At 37.9% G+C, this 25273-nt stretch overlaps 1 protein-coding gene across 4 annotated transcripts in view; it reads right to left on the reverse strand.

The window, feature by feature from the left end:
* Window positions 1-7377: 7377 nt before the first annotated feature.
* Window positions 7378-25273, reverse strand: part of LOC107656180 (activating molecule in BECN1-regulated autophagy protein 1-like) — an 82908-nt gene continuing 65012 nt past the window's right edge. For 3 of the 4 annotated variants that reach the window (XM_016443921.1, XM_016443917.1, XM_016443919.1), the window contains 3 exons: window positions 23427-23635; window positions 9921-10052; window positions 7379-8755 (listed from right to left, as the gene is read on the reverse strand). In XM_016443921.1, the coding sequence (XP_016299407.1) occupies window positions 8178-8755; window positions 9921-10052; window positions 23427-23635 (919 nt within the window). In that variant the 3' untranslated portion in view covers window positions 7379-8177. Of the gene's footprint in view, window positions 8756-9920; window positions 10053-23426; window positions 23636-25273 lie in introns of all 4 variants that reach the window. The other variant, XM_016443920.1, reaches the window with a different exon arrangement.

The raw sequence follows: 25273 nt of genomic DNA on the forward strand, positions 1-25273 counted from the left end.
GGGTGGGGGGGGGGGGGGGGGGCAAAATCACTGAAGTTAAACAGAATAGCAAATATCAAAGTACAATTCTTCAAAAACTAAAACTTTACTAAAAAGCCTTTACTAAAATTAATAGGCCTACTACTAGACAGTTATTTAACAAGTCTTTATTTTGATTAATTGGCTGTTTAGTGAAATGCATCCATCTAATGAACAACAACAACAAAAAGGTAGAATAAGACTAATGAACAGCTACTGACTCGTGCTGGTGTAAGAAACCAGTTCCAGTCAAGAATAGATGTCCATAAATTCTCTAACAAGTCAAATGATAGGCTCATTAAGTTCAGACACACATAACAAATTCTGTTTCACTTCACTTGCTCACCCACTGCTTTCAAATGAGATAGATTGATGAGATATATAGCACTGTTGCTGAGTTCAGCCTACATCAGTTCAGTCATGCTTTCTTAATTTTAGAACTGCTGAATCTGGTGTTGTTGAATCTAGATTACATGAGCATGAGATTGCGTTGAGTTTAGTTTAGTTGACACTGAATTCATTGTATCTGGTGTGTTTCTTGTGCACATTATAGCTGCAGGCCCGAGGCAGAGCCTGTCTCAATAAAAAAAACTGATAATAAAACTGATTTGCAATAGCTAACTGAATTGCTGACAAAGTGAATGTCTTTTTCTCAGGGTTCTTGCTGGCTTTTTCTGTTAATGTTTATCAAGGTAATAAAAACTATTTAAAGTACCCCTCTAAATGAAGTTTATGTGGTTGATCTAAACCAAAACCGTAAACTGAAAGAGTCACTTCCGACTAAAATGTGCCATGAGTGGCACTTTTGTGTTTGATTCAGTGAGAGGTGTATTAGGCCTGAGAGTCAGGGAATATTGGTTTAGAGAAACAGATTTGATCCAATATACATCTCTCTCGCTCTCTAAATTGGATTATTTAAGAAGCTTCTTTGAAGTAACAGAACTACTGTATGTGCCTCTTTACACTTCATCTCTTTACATGGTAAACAGAGAAAATCTTTAAGCTTCTGTTTTTAAGCTTTTCTTAATGAAACAAAAATCAGATGACTTAAAGACTGGACCACTTTTTTCTCCCCTCAACCCATAATAGCTAGCGAGTCTTTTTAGTTTAATTAGTTAAACTAAAAACTTTTCATATACAAATAGCATATATTTTTAGTCTGAAGGTGGCCGTGCTTGGAAAACTTTTCCAAACGTTAATGTCCAATTAGTTTCACTATGGATCTGACTGCAGTTCGCTTACTATGAGAATGAGCCGTCCTGCCTGCTGCTGCTGGAATACTAACATACTGTAGGACACATTCATGCATGCACACGCTTGTGTTCTCATTTGAATATTGTAGAGAAAGATCGGCATTATGTACAGCCACAGAGTTCTACATCTCACCCTCTTCTGCTTCTCTCTATCCTCTCCCTCCACTTTTTATATTTCCACCCATTTAAGTTATTATGTAACACTCTCAGTGGCTCTAAGTGCAGTGTGTTCTCTGTTTAAGAGGTGTGTGTTTGTATTAGGATCATTATTCACCAACAAAAGACAGAAAGGTATCAGAGCAGGTGATTAGATGTGAAAGAGAAAGAGGAGTGTGGTGTGTGTGTGTGTGTGTGTGTGTGAGAGAGAGAGATATAAATAATGAAACTAATCAAAAACAAAGCAGTTGCATCTAAATGGAAAGTTAAGCTAACATAATGCAATGATGAACATCCTTTTTCCGATGAACAAGAACACAGTTAAGTGTCTAAGAGAGAAGGGCATGCAAAACATCCTTTCAGCTGGGCTTTTTATAGCAATCACTTCCTGGCAGCAAAAAGCAACCAAAATTGTTTTTAAAAATGCACATTATTATTCTTTAGCTTGGGTTAAACAAATCAACGTTGCTCTATTTGTTTCTCTGTTTTTGCCACTTACACAAGCTTCAGTCTGGATCCAGAACACCTGAGAAGAGATGATGCCAACCCTGAAACAACATACAGAACTACCAAATTTTGCTATAAGTTTGATTGCATCATATAATAATTGCTGTTAATATTGTTCATCGTCTGTTTGATTACACCTTTAATTGATTTTTCCGTACATTTCTGCCATATGTACATTAACTGACAGTCACCACTGATAAGCTACTACTAAATATATTGTAGAAACTTAATTTGCTGTAAAGTTGCTTTGCAACGATTTGTATCGTGAAAAGTGCAATACAAATAAACTTGAATTGAATTGAATTGAACTACTTCTTTAAGAACAGCACTGCAGTCAAGTAAACCAAATCAAGAGGAAAAAAAGTCCACCCTGAAGTGGATAATTTTGTGATACTAAATATATAGACATGATGCATGCGGTTTAGTTAAAATTATTTTATTATGCAAAATAAGAGTCTGCAGAGTCAAACGAGAGCTGTGAAATTAGCAGAGCTGTGTAGCAAATGAGTTGCTGGGGAAACGGTCAATTAGGCCTCTACAGGTAAGTGATAATTATATCAAACTATATGACCCCAGAATGCCACAACTGACCAATCAGAATTAAGTATTCCAGAGAGCAGAGTAATTAGCATAACTATAACAAAAAATATAACAAAAGCTAAGTTTCTCAACTTCTATTACTAACACTCAAGGGGTACCCAGACTTTAGGGATTCAAGGATGATATGAAATCTGAATCACCATCCTCAAACAAAATTGAGCGTTTCACTGCTGTATGGTATGGTATTTTATACCATACCACATCAGGCCTTTTACTTTTTAATATATCTGCGTGTCTTTTGTTTGAATGATCAAATTCTGAGGTTCCTTTAGTGGTTTTCCAACTCGAGAGTCACAATAACTGTATTAAAGGGACATGGAAAAATGGCTACCATCAAAATATTAGATTTTTGTGTTTTTCTGAAAAATGATATTTATGCATTTCACACAACCTAATCACTGCTTTATTTCAGCTGCATCTCTCACTTGTATATAAAACATCTCTATGCTTGATTCTATTTACAGGTATATTCAATACTGCTCATAATATGCTACTCACTGGCACACACCAATTTGAAAGTAATATTTTATAGCTTTTACAGAATAATATTTTTATTAAGGTACGGTTTTGTTTACTACCTTACTACCTACTCGTTATGTAATTGATTTAAAAAAAAGTTTACTTTGCTCTAAAAAGCCATAAAAATACAACAAAAATACTCATGAATATTAAAAGTTGATCAAAAAAGATAACCATCCATTGTGTATGATAGGGCAGAATCAGTGAAGCCTATTATGATTATGAGTTCAGATTACATCCAATTTCAGGGTCATGTGTCCTATTAACTAATGTGGCCAAATGTCAATATTTATAAGTCAACCATAATGTATGAGCAAACGCTGTATGGGTATTTCCTGTACAGTCTCAGTAGCTTTATTAGACGGGGATGTACAGCAAATTATAACTGACAGCAGCAGAGAAGCACAGGAAAATGATCAGTTTAGGAAAACCAGTCTGTGAACACACACACACAACATTTCAGAGAAACAAACAAACAAATGTAAAACATGCCATATCTGTTAGAGAAACATGTGATAGCTATGTAATTACATACATAATGGCTACACGCTGTGCCGATGGGTTTTTAGCAATAGTAAATGGGCCGGATCATTAGCAGCATGTTTTGCTGTAGTCATCCCCATTAACCTCAGCCCACTCTGTTTATCTGCCACATTATACAATTAAGGGGGGCTTTGCATAACAGCCTTTCTCTCTCAGAAAACACCCATCATTAAATCTACTCTCTCACAAAGCCTAGCTATGCATGTGTGCACTTGAGCGCTCAGAAAAATGCCACCACACACACATGCAGTGCCCACTTACACTGCGATGCAGCTCTCTCAGAGCCTCTGTGCGGAGCACTTTATGCAACAGCAGTTCTGGAGAGCGAGAGCAGAGTTAGCGTAGGTGATGATAATGCTCAGCAGGGCCTGTAATCATGTCAGTATCAGTGCTTTGTTTCTACACAAAATGACTGAGATCAGCTTTATAGGGAGGACTCTGATCACTCATGGTCTGTGCCTGCTGCTGTCAACCTCACAGGTTAACATGCAGTGATTTATGATTTCCTCGCTGCAATCCCAGCCCTCTTTACTCATTCACAGCATCGATACTGATATTTGAGACTAGAGACTCGCAAGAAAAACAGAGTCAGCAAAGTTGAAAATAAGACACACTAGGCCAATGGCGAACAAATTTCCTGCTAGACAGGTGGAATTTCTCAGAGCCTTTAGGAAAAAGTGTATAATCGCTTTCTCTGTGCTGCATTAAAACTCTCCATATCTGTCAGGATGACACTGATTAGCCAGCCAAAGTCTTTATATCAAGGAGGTCTATAATACCTGAAGAAAGCTATTTCAATAGCAATTGCTCAATGGAACTTGCTTGGCTATAAGTAACAAAAAAAAGCTGTTAGGGTGGCTTTTACTTAAGATTTTTTGATGAAAAAAGTATCGTATTCTCACCAAGCATTTATTTGATCAAGTAATAATGTAAAATGTATTACCACTTAAAATAAGTTTTCTATTTTAAAATGTAATTTGATCCTGTCATGGCAAAGCTGAATTTTCAGCAAGTCTTCAGTGCCACATGATCCTTCAGAATTCATTCTAATATACTGATTTGGTGTGCAATAAATATTTCTTGTTATCAGCATTGAAAACACTAGTTCTACTTAATATATTTGTGGAAACCATGCTTCTATCTATCCATCCATCCTTCCATCTATCTATAATTCACATCTTGCTTTTAAATTAAGCAAATAAAATAATTTAAAATATAAATTTAGTCTGAATACAGTGCTGCTTGTGAAAAGTTATTATCAGCTGCGAAATATGTGTTTTGGCACCAGAATGGTGTAGTTACAGCATCTACCAGCAGGGGCTAACTGCCTCAGTCGAACCTGCCAAACCTTGACCTCTTGGTATGTATGTGTGCAGCAGAATGCTGTAAGGCAACAGCCCTTTCTCGCTCCATCCTCTCTCGCTCCATCCTCTCAGGAGTCTTTCTCTTTTAATGAGCCCTCTGCTGTCTTGAATCTACACCAGCAATTAGCCACCACACAGTTTTAGTTGAATGGAACCTAAAGGACAGAAAGTTCTCACATATCTTATTGCATGTTGCTTCTACAGCCTCATGTTAGCTAGTTTGCTTTCATTTATGCAAGCGTGATGAAGTGTTTCTGGGCATGTGTCCTTAAATAATACATAAGTGTGTTTTACCCCATGAAACTGATATTTGTAACAGTTATGTCATCTGGTGTCACCTCTCTGTGCGCTCCTAATAAGAGGACTGGTCCACAGAACAGAGACTTTTCATTTTTTATCCCATTTAATCAGTGTGAGGACTTTCCTGATATATGTAGTTTTTGCTGCAGCTCACACACATCTCATTCCTATTCACCTCATCTCTCCGAACCATTTCCATTGAGAAGATGAACAATTAACAACCTTGAATTACATTGTACCTTCAGAATCCAATAGCACATGCTTGAAGAAGCTCTGCAGGTTTGAAAATTTGAATACTGACAGATAATTTTTACAGGCTTTTTTATTCAAATGGTCTCCCAGAGTCAACGTTCACCTCTCCATCATAGCACAGTGAACACCATCTCATCTTCATCTCACTCACAGTTCTGGAATCATCTGAATATAATCTATTTATGTGAGAGGCATAATCCTAAAGCAGTCAGCACTGATCTGAAGTCCGCTCAGGAGCAACAACGCTAACATGTAGCTAAGTGTCTGACTGAACAGGCTTACAGTATATAATAAATTAAGTACGGTGGATCTAATAACATCTGGACCTTTCACAAGATTTGCATGAGACTTCAGTTTAAAGAATCAATTGGTGCAGCAGAATCAGTCAAAACTAGGAGGATGTGAGACATCTCACACTGGTCATCTGCAACAAAAAGGACCATAATAAAAATACAATTAGAAAAAAAAAATTAGCAGATGAGCATTTCTATCCTCCTCACTCTCTAAACACAAACAAACAATAACATGGCTTGTCTGTTATAATTTTATTACATTTAAATCACATAGAGGATTGTTTCTCAGAATGCAGATCAATGTATTGTCGCCTTTTTTCCTTTAAAAGAACAAAATTAACATGGTTTTCTAAAAAACAAAGAAAGGACAAAAAATAGTCACTTCTTAATGTTAAGTACATAATCCATCAGAAGAGCTGCTGCTGTAATTTTTTGTTCAGGTGCAGAAAGAGAACTAAAATGATGTTTTTACAGTAGGAGGCCAGTGAGCTGAGCTAAAACAGAGGTTACACTGTTTACCAAAGCTGCGGGTTGTGCTCCAACTTGATTCAGGAGATACCGCCAGACATTCATTTTCAGGATAAAGTTGTTTGCCAAAAGAAGCAGAGAGAGCCTCTCCATATTAATGTAGAACATAATGCATTAAGCCTGTGAATAAAAAAATAATCTCAAATAAACATTGAGTCACAAACACTCAGTACTGTAGCACTGTGTACCAGACCACTGGCCAGCGTTTTGACACTTAAACACCCATCATGAAGACACTCCCTAAGGTCACGTCTCAACATAAGGTACACTTAAGCAGATTAGACATTGTGATTGGTGATTTAGTGGTTTGTGGACGAGCTGAAGTCAAAATGTGCTGTAAATTCTGAAATTCAAACGGCATAACAACAGAGCCAGTGGCAGGCTTTGAGGTTAAACGGACAAGCTCTCTGAACACACACACCTCAGAAATGTTTTCTGAGAAAGCAGATAGGAAACGGAGTGCTACATTAGAAATAAAAAGGAAGGATGCAACAGAATTGTTGTCAGGTGCCTGCCTAACTTTCAATAGGCTTTGAAAATCTACAGTAGCTGACAGAACTGGGATAGCATCTCTCTCACATACACACACCTGTCAGACTTCACCGCTTCCCTGCTGAGGCTCTGAGTGTGACGTTTATCACAACGTGTTGAGAAGAACTTTACTGTAAACAGGGAAGGGGAGACCCTTTTTAAGAAGCCATTTTTCTGTTTTTCATTCGGGGGAAAGCATTATACTTGAAGTGTTTCTGTGGTAAAAACAAGTGCAAAGGCGACTGACTTGGCCACACGGAAGACAGTTGATGATGAGGATGCAGACAAACATCACAACTTAAAGGGATAGTTCACACTAAAATAAAAATTCTGTCATCATTTACTGACTCTCATGTCATTACAAACCTGTATGACTTTCTTTCTTCTGCGAAACATTAAAGAAAATATTAGAATTTTGGTAATCAAACATGACCACTTGCACAAAAAAACACTTCTCAGACATTTCTCAGAATTCCTTATTTTGTGTTTCACAGAAGAAAGTCATACAAGTTTGGAACAACATGAGGGTGAGTAAATGATGACAGAAATTTTTTTTTTTTCTCACCCCTTAATGCCACAGAATTAAACTATACAGTACAAAATATAAAACTTGTGTACACCTCTGTCTTCTTTCTTACCTTCTTTCCAAAGGCCTAAAAAAAGGGTGTGGTCTTTTCAACTTCATAAAAACCTGAACTAAAATGCACCAGTCATCATCTAAAACAGCAATGACTCGATAAACTAACCAACAGTAATATAATTAAGTTGTTCAGAATGTGACAAGGTTTTGAATCTTTTTGGACTACTGGCCTGTCCAAGGAAATTTTACCTTTCTGCTCAAAGCAGCAGCTCCCAACTGGAATCCAAAATGTTTTATTTGAAAGAGGATGTAGAGGAACAAAGCGTTTAGTTGAACAAATGTTCCTCAACAGACTAAAGACTGATTGCAAAGCGATGCTCTGTCTCTCTGCTATTCACACTCCTTACTCTGTACGTGTATCTACACTTTGATCATGATGGACAACAGGCAGTCAAAGACCCCCACTGGAAACTTCAGCAAGGCTGATTAACGTACAACATGGAATGGTCTGAATTCATTGCAGAGTTTAAGCTGAGCAGGAAACTACTACTTTTTTGTCCTTTCATTATTCACTAGACCGTGTCAGAGCAGATGTGACATATGAACGCTGATGGCGAGAAGAGAGAGGAACACATGGGTCGAGCGCAAATATTTCCGGAAATTTCTGTTGTGTGGTCTTTTCTCTTCTTGGCTGGTTTCAAATTGTTGGTTTCCTCTCCAAACTCCGCCGCTTTTACCGCCTATATTGGTCTCCGTGATAACTACTATCGCTGTTGCTGTAGTTACTGTTATTCACTGGAGAAAGAGAGGGTGAGGATGAGAGTAAAGACGGAGGGAGGGATGCAAAGTCTTGGAGCTCCTCCCCCTCCAAGACATTGTCTGTTTGCATGGAAGCGGAAGGTCCATTTATGTCTGGAGCAGATGAGAAAACAGGTGAAAACTCCTGTGAAAGGAGGGACGTGTGAAGTCTTTCCTGTTCTACGAGGGGCGTTAGGTCTATGTCTGTAGAGGTGCCCCGAGTGGTGCCGGTATGAAGCCCCAGCGTGCTGGAGAGGACGCGGGAGTACGAACCTGCAGCTCCAGCCAAAGTCTCAGGGGCAGTCGAGGAGGACCCAGGGGTGGGGCTCAAACCAGTATGGCTTTGTGCGCCCGCTCCTGTCTGGGAGCCACGGTGGATTCGGTGGCTGACGACGATGTTGTTGCCAAAGCTGCCCATGGAAGCCATTGTGGTGCTCTGCTCACGCTGGACAACCGCTGTCATCCCTCCCTCAGCCATTAGCCTTCGGATATGAGAAACATACTCAGCCTGACCTAAGAGAGAGAGGGAAAACTTGAGTTCTTCAAGAAATACCAGAGTGCAGGGTAAACAGGGATCAATAAACTTTAGTAGGGAGAAACAAAGTAATAAGGCTGGCTGGCCTTCAGGAGAAAAAGTGAAATTGAGAGCTTACAAAACATGAAGAGTTGCAGCTGATAGTGGAAGATTTATGTCTTGGCAGTGTCAGAGGAGATTTACACGCATCAAATGGCTTTCAAACTGCTGTTACAGTGCAGGTTTACAGCCTGGACACATGTTGTATGGACCTAATTTAACAGGAAGGTGTGGTGCAATTAAAAGCGCCACAATTGACTCTAAATTATTCATCAGCTGTTTCTGCAAACTCAATTATTTGATCCTCATCTAGTGTTTAGGCACTTTGAATCAAGTACAGTTAGTGTGAATATGAGAGTGTGTTTCAGATGTTTGCATCAGCATCAACAACCCTTTCAAGCTTCGCTTTTAATTCACACACTGATAGTTAAAATTCTTCATTCGTTTTCTGAATTGTGAGTGGATGGTGCGCTCCACAATGACTTGTGCTGTGCTATATATAATCTAAAGGGGCTTTCACACTGGACACCTTTGCTGCAGTCTGAATCCGAGTGTGATTGGTCTGGGTTCAGACCACTTGATTCTTTCGAACCCTGATGGATTTGCATACATCTAGCGTCATCACAAACGTGCACAGCACATGACAAAAAGCATGCAAGCAAGATATATGTGTGTGTGTGTATATATATTATTTTATTTAGAGCTATTATGCGCAGCAGAGTGAACAACACTTGTGTCTATGTGTGTCGCATGAAGGTGGCTTTCTGCTGTTTGCAAACGGTCTCTTTTGAGGAGACAGCTGATTGCAAACCATTCAGTTGTCGCTCTGATTGCACTCATGCTGCACAATTACACTGCACACTCACTGTGTAAAGACACTACTTTTCTACTAATAGTAGCCCTAACCCAAAATCTAACCTAACCATAAACCAACCCTACAGTCAGAGGGTAATGATACTGTATGCTGATAAGAGTGTTCCTCAAGTCTATAACTGTGGCCTTAAACCTAATCCTGACTCCTGACTGGTTGACAACCGTTCCATGACCAAAATCAATATCACATAGTTACTTTCTGTTTATCAGTGTGATGTAAGTGTTGGTTACCTGTGCTGTCTGTGCTGGGTTCAGTGAGATCTGACCCTTCGTCTTCCTGAGGTCGACTGTGGGGGGGCGTCTCTGGTACCACCTCAGACCCAGAATCCTCTGGAAGAATCTCTAAATCCAAGGTGTCTGCGGCTGATAAAGAATGATCATTTCAGCATTTTACCATTTGTTTTTAAAGCACCCCAGTTGATTTTCAACATAAGCCATTGGGATGAAGAAAAACAAGCAAAAAGATTATAAAACTAGCACAGGTAAGTGGCAAAAAGATAAAAGTAAAAAGAAACATTGTTTCTAAATAACACTCATAATTTTTGTATTCATATTTTTGTGAAGAATGGCATTATGACTAAACTAATATTGGATCGCTTTCTTCAAACTGAATGCTTGTAAAAGTTGCATTATATTTTTGTTTGTACTGGGTCTTCATTCTCACACTGCCACAAAATGAAGTGCAAGTACAATATTTTACAGTCCTTTTATTATTACTTCTTTCTGTATCACTTGCTTATGTTTTACATTTACATTTTCCCATCTAACTGAAAATCCATAAACAATCCAAATGTAGTTATCGGATGAACAAGTCGAAAAATAGATATTTGACAACTAGAGGCACAGAACAAAACATCATCAGTCATGAATAATGGAGATGAATTATCTTTATCTCAGTATGGGGGTATTTTCCCAGTATTTTCTGATACCTGGAGCAAAAGTTACATCAACTATAGGAAATAAAGGGTTACACTTTACTTGAAGGGGTGTGCATAATACTGACATGACACCTTCATAATCATGACATGACACCTACATAATCATGACATGACACATGTCATGAATATGAAGTTTTTTTATGCATGTTTATGACAACTGTCATTAAGTGTCATTCGCTCAGTTATGTAATGTTTAATGCAAAGATGACATTGTTTGAGATGTCTTTGTTATGGGCTATGGTTAGGGGTAAGGGTAGGGGTAGGGTTAGGTTAGGGTTAGGTCAAATAATGTCATATTTGCATTAAAAATGACATAACTGAGCGAATGACACTTAATGTCAGTTGTCATAAACATGCATAAAACCTCCTTCATATTCATGACATGTGTCATGTCATGATTATGAAGGTGTCATGTCAGTCTTATGCACACCCCTTCAAAGTGTTACCAAATAAAGTAAGTGAAAGAGCAGCCATGCCACATGTGCTTATCTGTAAAACATAGATTCCATGTTAAAAGAACGAAAATCATTTTATAATTCGTAATTCAGTCCATCAAAGCGGTTACACTAATGGACTTGCTGTAACAAATACCTTCTGCTATTTAAGCTCATCTCGGCTGACAGGCTGAACTTCCTGTTTTATTGTGTCTTTAATGTGACTGAATTGCCTCTTTTTTACCAAACTGCACTCATGGTTAAGGTCTCTAATTTCCAATATGAAGGCTCATTGTGCTTCCTGTAAAATGCCTCCAATTGCACACACTATGCTCACGCTGCCTCATGTGAGTTCATCCCTCCCTGGACAACAGCTCTCCAAGATTACAGAACCTGCACATCACCTCTGCCATCTGGACCCAACACAACCCAATTCTCTTGGATCACTAGTGACTAAGGCCAGTGGGAGTTGGTCCTTGTTTGCCATCACCACACGGCTTTAACACATGCTGAGCACAAAATGCAAAACAAAGGAAGACATGACATTTCCTTTATAAAAGTATATTTGATCTGAAACTTGTTTTTTTTGTTGTTGTTGGATTTCTTTTTCTTTTTTCTTTTTAACACATATTACTAATAATTTTATTTCTCACAGGCAGTTTATGGACAGTCGCTTGGGGGAAAAAATCCCAAATATTTCTTTAAAACCAAAGAACAGTGAGATCCGGCCCATTCATTTACACTGATGTCATTCAGCTGAATGCAGCTCTGTGACTGAGCCAATGGCACCCTGTGTACAGCACTATTATCACATCAGCATTTTTGTTCATATACAGCTAATGACCATGCCAATATCAGTCCACGTGTGAGACAATTAAATGTCTCCTTGTGGAGCATCTCCTCATGGGGTTTGTGCTGACTGAACAATGAAAAAGTAATCTCTCTGCAATGACTGCACCCACAGGCTTCTGCAAGGAATACATCTTGCTGTGGAGCGAAGACTGTCTTTGAGCTATATATTAATTATTTATCAAATACCTAACGTCTGTTGTGCCTCTAAAATAGTGAGCGTGCGGGTGTGGGTGTGTGTTGAATGAGTAAGAGGTAGAAAGAAAGAAAGAATCATCTGTGTTCTTTAAGAAGTAATAGGAACATTCTCACATACAGCTTTCCTGTTGACCAGTTTGCAACACGAACACCACTTATACTGCACACTCCTCTCACAAACAAGCTTTCAGTATCAGACAAAAGGCCAATCAATGTCAGAATGGAAATGTGAGGATTTACTCTTCTGAGACCACAGTGCTTCACATGAATGTTTTGACAGACTGTACAGTAAATCCCCTTAAAGGTGCATGAGTCACTGGATATCAGCAACACTAGCTATTCAAACACATGGAAATTGGCTGTTTTCTATAGTAAACACATACATATATAGATATGCATGCATATTAAAAAGGTGACAGGACACTGAAAGAAAAGAGGGAGAAGGAGAGATTATGAAAACTCTCCTGACCTTTGGCTTGTATTCTGCCTATGACAGCTGAAGCTGATTCCTCTATAAAGACGAGTTAAGGTGTCTAAGCATCATGAAGTCAGATAATGAGACTGGCCACCGTCTGTTTGTCTAATCTTTGACCACTGAAGTATGATGAGGCATTTGGTGGTGAGAAAAATTTTAATGCCAAATCCCAACACCCCCAACTGACCCAAAAAATCACAATGACTTCACATAAAAAACTGAACAGTCTTATTCAGTAGGATATTGCTAATGGTGTCCATACACTACACAACGTCATCAGATTACTGTTCTTTTCACACTACACAAATGTCTGTGGTCACCGAAGTCAGTTCCAGTCAAAACACTTTTCACACCTACAGGTGTGTGTGTGTGTGTGTGTGTGTGTGTGTGTGTGTGGTATAAGACTAAACTCTCCCATTATAATGTTCAGAAGGACTTAAACCCAAATAGGCCCCCATACTGCACCAGAAATCTGAAAAAGTTTGCATACTTAAACGCTTTGGTCATTCACATGTTTTGGACAACACAACCCAGCTGACAACACATTTGCTTTAATGCAAAAGACAACAATGATTTGCATTGATAAGTGCACTCAGTACGTGTTTGTTTCACCATTCCTAATACTGTATGTCACAGTGGTCTTGGACTTTATACTTACATCGCTATAAGCATTACTATCGCCATGTTTATTGGAAGTTTGTTAGTCCTCTGTCATTTTTATAAATAGTTTTTTTTTCTGTGTATTATAATATGCACATTAATAAACTGGACCTTGAGGTCCTCTTGTGGCGTGAGAACAACTAATCTCTGCAGTTTGTATCATTGCTCTAGCAGAAACTGCCTGTTTGGACATTTTACTTGTCCACCCCTATTTAGATTGGTTTACCAGTTTTATTCAAAAGAGCTATTCATAGTTTTGTGTAAAATGTTTTATTTAAACTATTTATGAAAAATTAGAATTAGACATTAGAAGGATGAAAGTACAATAGTGTGACGGCCAGATATATTAAACATACCACAACAGTATGATAATAACAGTGGTGGACTTTAAGCACTAATAAAAATGACAGAAAATAAAATTGATTGTAATGAATAAGGCTCTATATAGGTCCATAAGAGATCTATATATACATTACTGTACATTACAGTTTGGGGTCAGTAAGAAATGAGTACATTAATTCAGCAAAGATGCATTAGAAATTGATCAAACGTGACATTTATGATGCTACAACACATTTCAATGTCATTACATTTCTATTTCATTACAAAAATGTCATAAAAATATTAAGTAGCACAACTGCTTCAACATTGATAATAAGAGGAATTTTCTTAGATGTTTCTTTGAGCAAATCAGCGTATTAGAATTATAGGAAGGATCATGGCTACAGAAAATTCAGCTTTGCCAAACACAGGAATAAATTATATTTTTAAATATTTTTTAATTCCAAAATATATTAAAATATCTAAATTATTTTACAATAATATTTCACACTATTACTGTTTGTACTGTATTTTTGACCAAATAAACTCAAATAAATTCAGCCTTGGTGAGCATTGGTCTACTTCCAAAAACATTTAAAAAAAATCTTACTGACCCCAAAACATTTCCATATCATCAGTAATTGCCACCCCATTCACTTATTTTCACACTGCATGCCGCTATGCCTTTTTATGATCCATGTATTTATGACACCAAAGATATCAACAGCTTTAGCCTCTCAGAACAAAAGGACAGGTGCAGAAAACTCAGGTTCAGGTGGAGCATGATCTACCATTAGTCTACTCAAGGAAATGAAGAGAGAGGAGGAGAACTGAGATCACATCACTAGAATGCAAAGAAACATTCCCAGAACATGAACTAAACATCTTTTAATGGACTTCTTGAGGTTGTTCATTCCAAAAAGCATATTTCGTAACAAAGACTTGATAAGATAAACAACCTGAGGATAACATGTAACAATGAATACAGCGCTCACAACAGACAGAGCTAGAAAATAGAGTGGGGGAGGGATTGAGAGAGACAACGTCTGAGCATCTCTTTTGTGTTTCTTAGTATAATTCGAGTAAATATAACATGCGCTTTCCTCATATTCATTACATAAAATGCACAGAGAGGATGCTAATGCTAACCCTAAACTTATTCACTGACAGCCGTTTAAAATGATACTGAACTTAACCCTCGCCCACAGATCTCACTGCAGGGAGTGTGCACTGTTTGTGTGGGAAGATGGCTTTCCTTGAGGTGAGACATTCAGAAGTGAACTTCTCTACCCTAAAACTTTGAGTCATCAAGTTCTTGGCACCTGTAGTACCTCAGAGACATAAACACACAGGTGCTGCAGGCGAAGACGCAGCACATCTGACCTCAATCATACGCCACAAAACAAAACACGCACAGCCATGAAACCTGCTGCTATATGTATAATGGACAGGTTACATGCAAATCAATTTATGTGAAAACATTTTTTTATATATTTAAACACAACATTACCAGACCATCAGAACTCAGACCCCCATCCATTCGCTAATAGTCCATCTGATATTCTACAATAAACTGGAAAGCATTTTTTCTTGCAATCTCTAACCTAGTCTAAAATAACATCTAGGAGTAAAGAGCACACAGGTTCATTTGAATCAGTTCGCAAAGAAACCAAATCTTGTTTACAAGGAACAAGCTGACACAGAACTGCTTCTGAGGATGAAATAATGACTGGTTTTGCCAAAGCTTGCCAGGTTATTAGACATCAAATCTTTGAAAGATACTTTTGAGAAGAATTTAAAAAAGCAGAACTGTATTTTCTTCTATTTTAGTCAAAAGTGTAGATACACAAGACTAAACAAAGGACTTTTGAAAAAGTCTAAAGCCTGGCTCACACTACAGGATTTTTAGCCCGATTTAGCCCCGATTTCCCTCTCCCGAGAATCGGAGCAAAAATCTTGTCGAGCTCCTCGATCGCTCCCGATGTTCGGCGCGGATTATCTGGAAATGTGAGGCGTTCACAGATCGAATCTTGCACCTCCCGATCTGCTCGCACACAAATCGGGGCCGCCCCGATCATATCAAACATGTTTGATATTTAGGATTGAAATCGGGATGATGACGGCTATATGATTACGTCAGTACTTTCACAATAGCCAATGTGCGACCGCAAAACAGCTTCTGTACGGCTCCATTGGATAGTGGAGACGGAGTAAACTGCTTCTTGATGTTTTGTAGTAACACGACTGTCTGTATAATGTGTCGAAAACGTATCACAACCGTAAGGAGAAAGAGAAGCACTGGAGTGAAATCGCCTCAGTTTTGAACGTGTATGGGGGTGGCAGGGGGAGTCACGAGCAGGGGGTCTGGGGGCTTTACTCAAGTTAAAACACTTTCATCATCCTCATGAATGTATGCTGGTTTACCTAATGGCTGCGACACACACCAGTTTTTGTTCTGTGCTGATCACAATCGAATCCTTTCATTATAACATACAGAGTGTTTACACGACGATGTTAATAATATATTAATTGCACAGTGTGAGATTCATTGGTCATAACAGAACTTTGTGAGATCACGATGAACTAAGAGTGACAGTTTTTAGTGGTTAAAAAAGGAGCGCTCTTTGCGAGCTTTCCAGGCAATAATCCATTTAAAATGTAGAACTTTGTTTTTTTGGCCACACACGTTACAAAGTTTCGGGAATGACATCCGCATATTTATGCTGGATTCGCTCTTGAAGTAGTAGTGATTGACATAGTGATATAGGATTTTAAAACTCCTGTAGTGTGAGCCCGGCTTAAGAGATTCATTCCTTCAGAGGTCAAAAGCTTTCCAAGATTTGTTAAAACCACCAAACTTCACACAGCTGCAGGCTGTGCTTGTACTCTGGGACTTCACAGTCTCCTTCCTGTTCCACCATTATATTTCTATTCATCCAATAATGTATAGTTAAAAGCACACGTCCAGTTTTGTATGAATGAAGGAAATCCGCTTGCGGATTCTTGCTGTGAGATTTTTGCTCACGCATTACATGGATCGCGTAACATTATGAGACATTTGTCATTAAGATCACGCTATAGAAACCGCTTAAAATTAAGTATAAAGAAGAGAAGAAAATGGCCCTAGGCAGCTGCCTATAGGATCCGCCACTCACTACACTTAACAGGGTTCAGCTTTGAAATCAAACAAGAAAGAAGTGCTCGTTCTTCTGTTTCTATTCTTGCCCTTTTTTAATGCTCAATTTTCCATAGAAGTACATTAATTTGACACTTTCTAAAGCTAGAGCCAATCAATTTAGAGGATGCTTCAGGCAGTACCTGCTAGGGCCGCATGTGCTTGGTGTACTGATAGCTCATCCCTATCCCTCCTCTTTCCTCCCGCTTTTAATCATTTTATCCAACTGAATTAACACAGTTACTTCGAAACTATTCCCACTACTACAACTTTCCAAGCTACAGCTTATAAACTTTAAAACGGCTAACCTGTAATTCTATGTAAGTTAAAGCGAAATGTCAACTTTATGATGTCCTGAGCTGAAACATAAGCCTCAAAAAAACGTGTTATCTGCACTCATACAATTTCTTTTTCTGACAGAGCTTTACAAGTGTTTATACATGTGCTGCGCAACCAGGAATTACAGTACCGCTCATGGCATTAAACTGAATTGACCTGGACTAACAGAGAGAGTGAGGAGAAAAAGACAAAACCAGAAGTTTTCTACTGTACATTTAAAACCATACACAACCCTCACACAATCTGTTTTTGACAGTGTCACCTGGCAGACAGTCACCAACACTACCTGTCTTCTCTACAGTATTCTAGTACTGTTACTCTCTAGCACTTTGTAACTTTTTTTGCAATATTATATATAACAGTTAGTATATTACTGTACTGTGCAAATCTCTACACACCGAGGCTCATCTTATGCATTTCCATGCCAGTAAAACTTATGTAAGCTGTGCAAAGGACAAATAAATACAACTTGACTGGAAACGTCAGACAGATGGTCAGATTTACATTTACAATCTATAGCTATGGAAAGAAGTTAATTATTAATTATGTGCTGCTAAATGTTGCACACACTGATCCGACTCTTCTGCAGCTGAGCTCCCACCAGGCATTATATCAGACATATCATTCCAGCAGCAGGTCTGACTGCTAACCATGTTTATAAATAAAACTGCACATTCAAACAGCCCAACGGTCTAAAAATACAAATGTCAGCTGTAGGGATGTAACGACTAACCGCGAGCCAGTTGAAAATCGATATAAAATATGTGACGATTCAAATCGGTTGAGATGCTAAACAAATCGCGATTTATTTAGGTGTAGGAGTTTATATGAATCCATGTAACCACAGTTTACCATGGTAATAATAATAATAATAATACATTTTAGTACTTATGAAACACCATGTTTATTTTCCATGAGGTACCCTCAAAGGTGCACCTTTGTAACTTATCTACCCTTAAAGGGGTCATAGGATGCCCATTTTCCACAAGTTGATATGATTCTTTGGGGTCTTAATGAAAAGTCTGTAACATAGTTTGGTTAAAGTTTCTCAATGGTAGTGTAAAAAACAAATTTTTTACTCTGTCAAAAACAGCTCCTTTCAGATCAAGCCGTTTTTGTAGCATTTTCCTTTAAATGTTAATGAGCTCTGCTGACCCCTCCCCTCTCTTCAGAGCTGCTCTCAGAGAGACTGTTTACTTTAGCAGCATTCATCGTGCAACTTGCTAAGTAGCACATTATTAGGAAAGGCGATTTGCAAAGATTCATTACAAAACATTATACTCTCTTCTGTAGATGAGGCTGGATCATGAATGATTCGTGTGAACATAACGCATTTATGTAGATCGGGGGCGCATTCCCTTCAGAAACAAATGTAATCCACTGCGAGTTCAGCTGGGTGGATTTTTATCATTATAGGGTGGTTGTGTACACACACTGCCAACACACATTTCAGTTCAAACAACTTGTAAAAGTGCATGTAGCATCCTATGACCCCTTTAAAGCATGCATACTTGTATGGTACTAATATGCTCCCTTTTAGGGGTATAGTTGCACCTGTGAGTTTACTGCCCCAGTAAAGGGTTAAAATACAATTATAGGATATTTTATTTTTGACAGTGTAAACAAAAAAGGCCTATGAAATGTACAAATCTAATATTAAGTGAGTATAATTACTGATTATATTATTTTAATAATTTAAAAAGGTCAGTTTAGTTTAGAAGTATCGGTATCAATATTGACGATACTGGGCTTGAAAAAAAGATCAATTTAGTTTATAGGTATCGATATCGAGGATACTGGGCTTGAAAATATCGGTATCGGATTGAGAATAAAATAAGAGGTATCACCCATCCATATAATGCATATTAAAGCTCATAAGTGCAGCACTGCTTTGTTTACCGCGGAAACCAAGGAAAGGCTTTAAGCACCACCTGCTGGCAGAGAGTGAATCTGCGTCTCATTCAGCTCGTCCGCTGTTTCATGCAGATATTTTTATGTATAGTTTCACAAAACTGAAGTCAAACCATTCTGTTTTTGCTTCAAATTTTGAAATTATACAATCCAATAAAAATTGCTCATGTTGCATGCATGCAGCATCTTTGTTTGGATCATGATTAAAATGCAGTGCTTGCCTCTAATTTTAAATGGAAAGAGCACAGACAAAGCCTTATTTTGTTTATATGAAGAGATTTATTTTATTTGTGTTACTTATTTATTTGATTTGGGGCTTGTTTTAAAATTTAAATTTAGTTTTGTTATTTACATTTACATTATATTTAAATGTTGTCATTTAGCAGACACTTTTATCCAAAGCGACTTACAACTGAGGACAACAGAAGCAATCAAAACCAACAAAAGAGCAATAATATGCAAGTGCTATATTAGTATATTATTATAGTGTTATATTTCAATTTCACAAAGAAATGTGTAGCATTTTGTCCAAGCAATAATAAAAGGACACATTTAATTTATAATTTGTCTTAAATCTCATTTTGTAAAAAATAAAATAAAATCGTGAATCGAATCGAATCGTGAGTTGAGTGAATCGTTAAATCCCTAGTCAGCTGGGTTAAATCTGTCGCTCTGCTTATTTCTGCGATTTATATCTGGGACCTCAAAATAGTTAAGCTTCATCGAGACATGCTTATTCATCTGTTTGGTGCGCTGCTAAAAGCGACACATAAGAGTAATTAGAGCAGAGAGCTAAAGTGGTAATGGAGGCTGGGCTGAGGAGAGAATATGGCTGGTACCAGGAAAGAGAGATGCAATGCAGTATTTTCTGGCATGAATGCTCTCTCTGAAGCTAACCACCATTAAACATGAGAGCAATACTACACACACATTAACTTAAGAGATTCGGCTGGTGGGTGCCCATGGAGTGGCCTCTCCTATCCCCTGTAATTACCATTAGCATAAAAAGACAAAATGTGGCACCCAATCTTCTCTTTTCACCTCTCAAATTTCTCACTAAAGGCCACAGAATAACAAATATTACAAAACCAAATGGGAGCTATGTTTACATGAAGCCTAATACTCCATAAATGTAAGTGATACCTCACTGAAAAATCATTATGCAAACACCTCAAACGAAAACAAATAATCTGACTGTGCATGATCCAAAAGAATAAGCCTAAATAATCAGATAACTGACATGTAAACCAGGCAATTTGTATAGTCAGATTCAAAAATGTGGATTTATATTTGCACCACAAAAATAAACATGGTGGGGGCTGTGAAGCATTGGTGCAGCAGTGTTATTTTAGTATTATTTATAAAGTATAGTATTTTAAAAATATATATTTTCAGTTTTCATTTTAATTGTTTTAGTAATTATGTGCTTTTGTAATTTTTTTTTACCTTTCTAAATATTTCTTTTATATTATATTTTAATATTTCTTTATAATTTTTTTAAAGGGGTCATATGCTGCGATTTCAATTTTTCCTTTCTCTTTGGAGAGTTACAAACTCTTGGTGCATAAAGAAGATCTGTAAAGTTGCAAAGACTAAAGTCTCAAATCCAAAGAGATATTCTTTATAAAAGGTAAGAGTCAGCCACACCTACCTAAAACGGCTCGTTCTAACACGCCCCCACATGTCTACGTCACGATGTGGGAAGATTTGCATAATGCCGCCCAAATGTTCACGCAAAGACAGAAGGCGTAACTTTTATTCTAGCTGTAGTATTGTTGCTGCCGCCATGTCGTGAAGACGCTGTGTGTTTCGTTGTGAAAGCGAAACTACTTTGTTTGGCCTTCCAAAAGAGGACGATATCCGCTTCGTCATGCCTAGAGCTGATCAATGCTGGTCGCTGAGGAAATACATCAACTTCACGCTGTGGATCGCCGGATCGGCTTTCACCGTGGACGAAGCGGAGTCCAGCCCGGGGTCGTCACAGTTTTTGTCTCTTCGCTCCGGCCGGGACATGGCATCACAGTTAGGGTTGTTCCGATTCCGATACTAGTATCGGAAATTCCGCCGATACCACAAAAAATTCTGGCATCGGTATCGGCGAGTGCTTGAACCCATTTACCAATCCAATACCATTTTCTTAAACAAGACCTAGTTATGCGCCCGCTAGCTTTGCTTAACGCTGCAAATCGGAAATCAATTCTTATTCGCTGCTCAGAATGCAAACACAGGAAGTTGTGCTGTGTTGCCACAAGCAACCACTATTTAGAGCAGCGTAGAAGAAATACAAACGATGCTCTGGCGAACTGTAGGAAGATAATTGGCCATTTCAAACACTCACCATTGGCCACAACGTGCCTGGAGGATATTCAGAGGGATCTAAAAATGGCCAACAAACATTTGCACCAAGATGTGGCGACAAGGTGGAATAGTACTTTTTATATGGTAGAGAGTTTTGAGCAGACGCGGCCGATTTCAGCATACGTAGCTGATCACGACCTGCCAGCCACATTGACAGCCAACCAGTGGGCTTTGCTGGAAAAAACTGTCACTGTTTTGGCACCATTTGAGGAACTGACCAAACAGATTAGCTCCTCCACCTCATCTGTAGCGGAAGTCATCCCCTCAGTTACAGTTCTAAAACGGCTACATGCTCGGGAGAGCCAGGAGGACACCGGTATAAAAACAATGAAAACTACCCTTCTTGAGGCCATCAAGAAACGATTCGCAACCATCGAGGAAGATCCCTTGTATGCAGTTGCAACTCTCTTGGATCCACGTTTCAAAGACAGGTATGTCTATTAAAATGTTTCTTCATGTCCATATTGATTATTGTCATTGCCACATTGAGTATATTAGTTCACTTGTTATGTATTATTTTAAATGGTACTGTTTTCAAAAACTTTTTGCTCCTAATAATTTTATAATTACTGATGCATTAAGGCTAAGGCTACTTTGGAGGAGGTTATTTATTTGTTACATTTATTTATTGTTTTTAATTATTGTTTCTTTCAGATACTTCTCAAGTGCAGACAACATCAAGCATGCAAAGGATGCTCTGACAGTAGAGATGGAGAAGATTGTACTTTGTATTTAAAACTGAAATGCCTTTTATTTAACAAAATAGTTTCTGGACTTTAAGTTTTAAAGAGATTATTTTCTTATATTATTCATATTTATTTTTTTTATATTCTTAGATTTATTTGTTGCACTGTTTTTTATACAGTTATATTGTAAAACTAAAATATCTTTTCAGTTTACAGTGTTAGATTTGTGGCTGCATTTGAAGTTCTTTTTCACTTAAGAAAAATAAATAATATTACTGTCAAATGTATGTCAGATAATAAAAATACTCTAGTTCACTGTATGTATTTGTTCATGTTTTTTTAAGGGATAAGTCTGAAGCACACAATAAAATAATTCTATCAATTCATACAGGGCTAGTAGTACATACAGCTGTATATACAGATACACAGCCATGTATCGGATTAGTACTCGGTATTGGCCAATACGCTGAGCCCAGGTATCGGAATCGGTATCGGGAAGGGAAAAAGGGTATCGGAACATCTCTAATCATATAATATGGTAGGGGCGTAACATTTCCGTCACACGCTTGAGGTATTCGGCCAATCACAATGCACTGGATAGCTGGCCAATCAGAGCACACCTCGCTTTTCAGACCGATGAGCTTTGTAAAAATCGACACTTTTCAGAAAGGCAGGGCATAGAGGAGAAACAATAATGTACAGTATGTGGAAAATAATGTGTTTTTTGAAGCTTAAACCGCATAAACACATTTCATTACACCAAATACACCAAATAATGTTATTTTTAGCAACATCATATGACCCCTTTAAATATGTAGCTTATATAAGTAATTATAAGTAATATTTAGATTTTAATTTATTTCACCTATATTTCATTTAATAAAAACAGCTTTAGTTTTAGTTAACAGAAACGACACTGTGTTGGAGACTTTGCCTTTTTAACATACTGAAAAATAAAAAGATTGTTAGGAGACAAGAGGGATGAAAAGTATGAAACAACGACTTAAAAAAAGGAAATAAAAGTTGTTGCAAAGATCTCTGACAGGAGCACTGAGAGCTTCTTGTTGCTATGGTAACACTAAATGCCACTCTTTTGCATGCACTGAATACATGTGTGGCACATGTAAACAGATATTGTCATCAGACTGCAAAGTTTAAGGCATACAGTATAAATATTGAAACCGGAACATGCACTCAGGCTAAATTTATTCAGATTAGTGATCCTGTCTAAAGGATAAAAAGAATGTTTTGTTAATAGAGAAATTTTCAGCAGAAGCAGCCAATATGTTGAAGCAAAGAGATGTAAAACTAACCAAGGATTTGTCTTTTGATCTCAAGGACAAACCTCACCTAAGCTCAGTAATGATATTCTGACTCACAGAGTGTGTCTTACCATCAGTAACCTGTGACCCCTGAGAAGTGCTGGGCAGCTGAGGTTCATCTGGAAGGTCACGGTCTGTTTGTGTCTCTGCATTCTGTAACCGCAGAGTCTGTGTCTGCGTCCCCTGTGATGTAACAGTGGGGGCAGGATGTCGTGGCTGCAGACCAATCGCATTCATCAGACCTATCTCTCTGTGGGACCTCCAATCAGTCCTGCTGTTCCTACAAACAAGACACATCCCACAGCAGGGTGAGTGATGACTACACCAAATCTTCACGCAGTCTTCAGGCGATTCTGGTCTGATCTGATATGACACAGTGGAGTTAAATTCTCCACAGGGCTGGAGGAACTTTAGATGGAACGGGATGTGTCTATATAACTGCTTGCTTGGTAAAGCTAAATCTTTTCTGACAAAAGGTTGTTTTCTTTCACAGAAGTTTGTTAAGTGAGGATGGATGTACTACAGTACCATGTATTTTATCTATAACGACTTCAGAATAATACAAGCAGAAGTGATTCATCCTCAGGAGAAATCAATACAATGCTACCAAACCAAACAACGTCTCCCCCAGTTATTACAGACAGAGCTAAAGGGATAGTTCACCCCCAAATTTTTAATTCTGTCATCATTTACTCACCCTCATGTCTTTCCAAAACTGTGTTTTTCTTCGGTGGAACATAAAGAAGATACAACTGTTTTTGTCCATACAATTAAAGTCAGTGGTGTCTAAAACAACCAGTGTTGCCAAGTCCGCGGTTTTCCCGTGGAATTGGGCTACTGTAACAGTAGCTACGTTTACATGGACACTTTTTGCTTCCATCAGAATGAATTCATTCTGATTGACGAATCCGAACGTAGTGTTTACATGAATGCTAAATAAAGTGATCGGGTTAATATGTGCGTTTATGTCACAAGTAGAGATGCACCGATTGCAATTTTCTTGGCCGATTCTGATTTTTTGTTAGTGTGATCTGCCGATACCGATTTGTGCCGATTTCCGATTTTCTAAGAACTATAATTGACAGCATATACAAAAAAAAATCTACTTTTCTTCAACGCAAAGTTTTATTTTCATAAAAAACACAAGTAAAAAGTCAGTAATAAAATAAGAACAAATAAAAAATTGCAAACAACAGCACAAATAAATGCAATAGAATAAAGAGAGCTATGAAACTAATTTTTTCAGTAAGATTATTAAGATTTTAAGTAAGATTAAGTAATTAAGATTAAGTAAGATTTTATTCAGGTAAGAAATACTACAGAAATTAAAGTAATCAAACATAAAATAACACATCCAGTTTTTTATTTGTATATAAATAAAAAGTTTTATATTTTGCATTTGATTACTTTAATTTCTGTAGTCTTCATTGTAAAAATTATATACAGATGTATGCTTACAATTAAAGTTATAAAACGTATTCAGTCAAGAGCAGAAAGTGATTTTCTTTGTCTTTTGTTCTTTGATTAACATGACAGACAGCAGCAGAAATATTGGACTGCGGTCCCTTTAAGAGTTTATCCACGGACCAAATATACTGTTACACGTGTTCTATTTCTCAACTATTTAACGTTCCAAAACTAACTGTGTTTACCTGGATACTCGCCAAGACGGGCATCGTGACATAATTTTGTATGTATTTGAACGTTTTAGCGCAGTTAGCCACTCATTTTGGTATTTGTGGCTCACAAGCTGTTTGAGACTAAGCGCAGCTTGTGCGCTCCACTAATATAGATCAGTCAGTGGTGGTGCGCGCTTTTGGTGTAAGCGCGAAACCTGCGGGAATGACTAAAATAATGCGCAATACAAGCACTATTTAACCAGAGCGAATAAGACGTGTGTGTGAGAGAGAAGGGGTTG

Source organism: Sinocyclocheilus anshuiensis, unplaced genomic scaffold (assembly GCF_001515605.1).
Source record: "Sinocyclocheilus anshuiensis isolate Anshui unplaced genomic scaffold, SAMN03320099.WGS_v1.1 scaffold1429, whole genome shotgun sequence".
NCBI classification, from domain to species: domain Eukaryota; kingdom Metazoa; phylum Chordata; class Actinopteri; order Cypriniformes; family Cyprinidae; genus Sinocyclocheilus; species Sinocyclocheilus anshuiensis.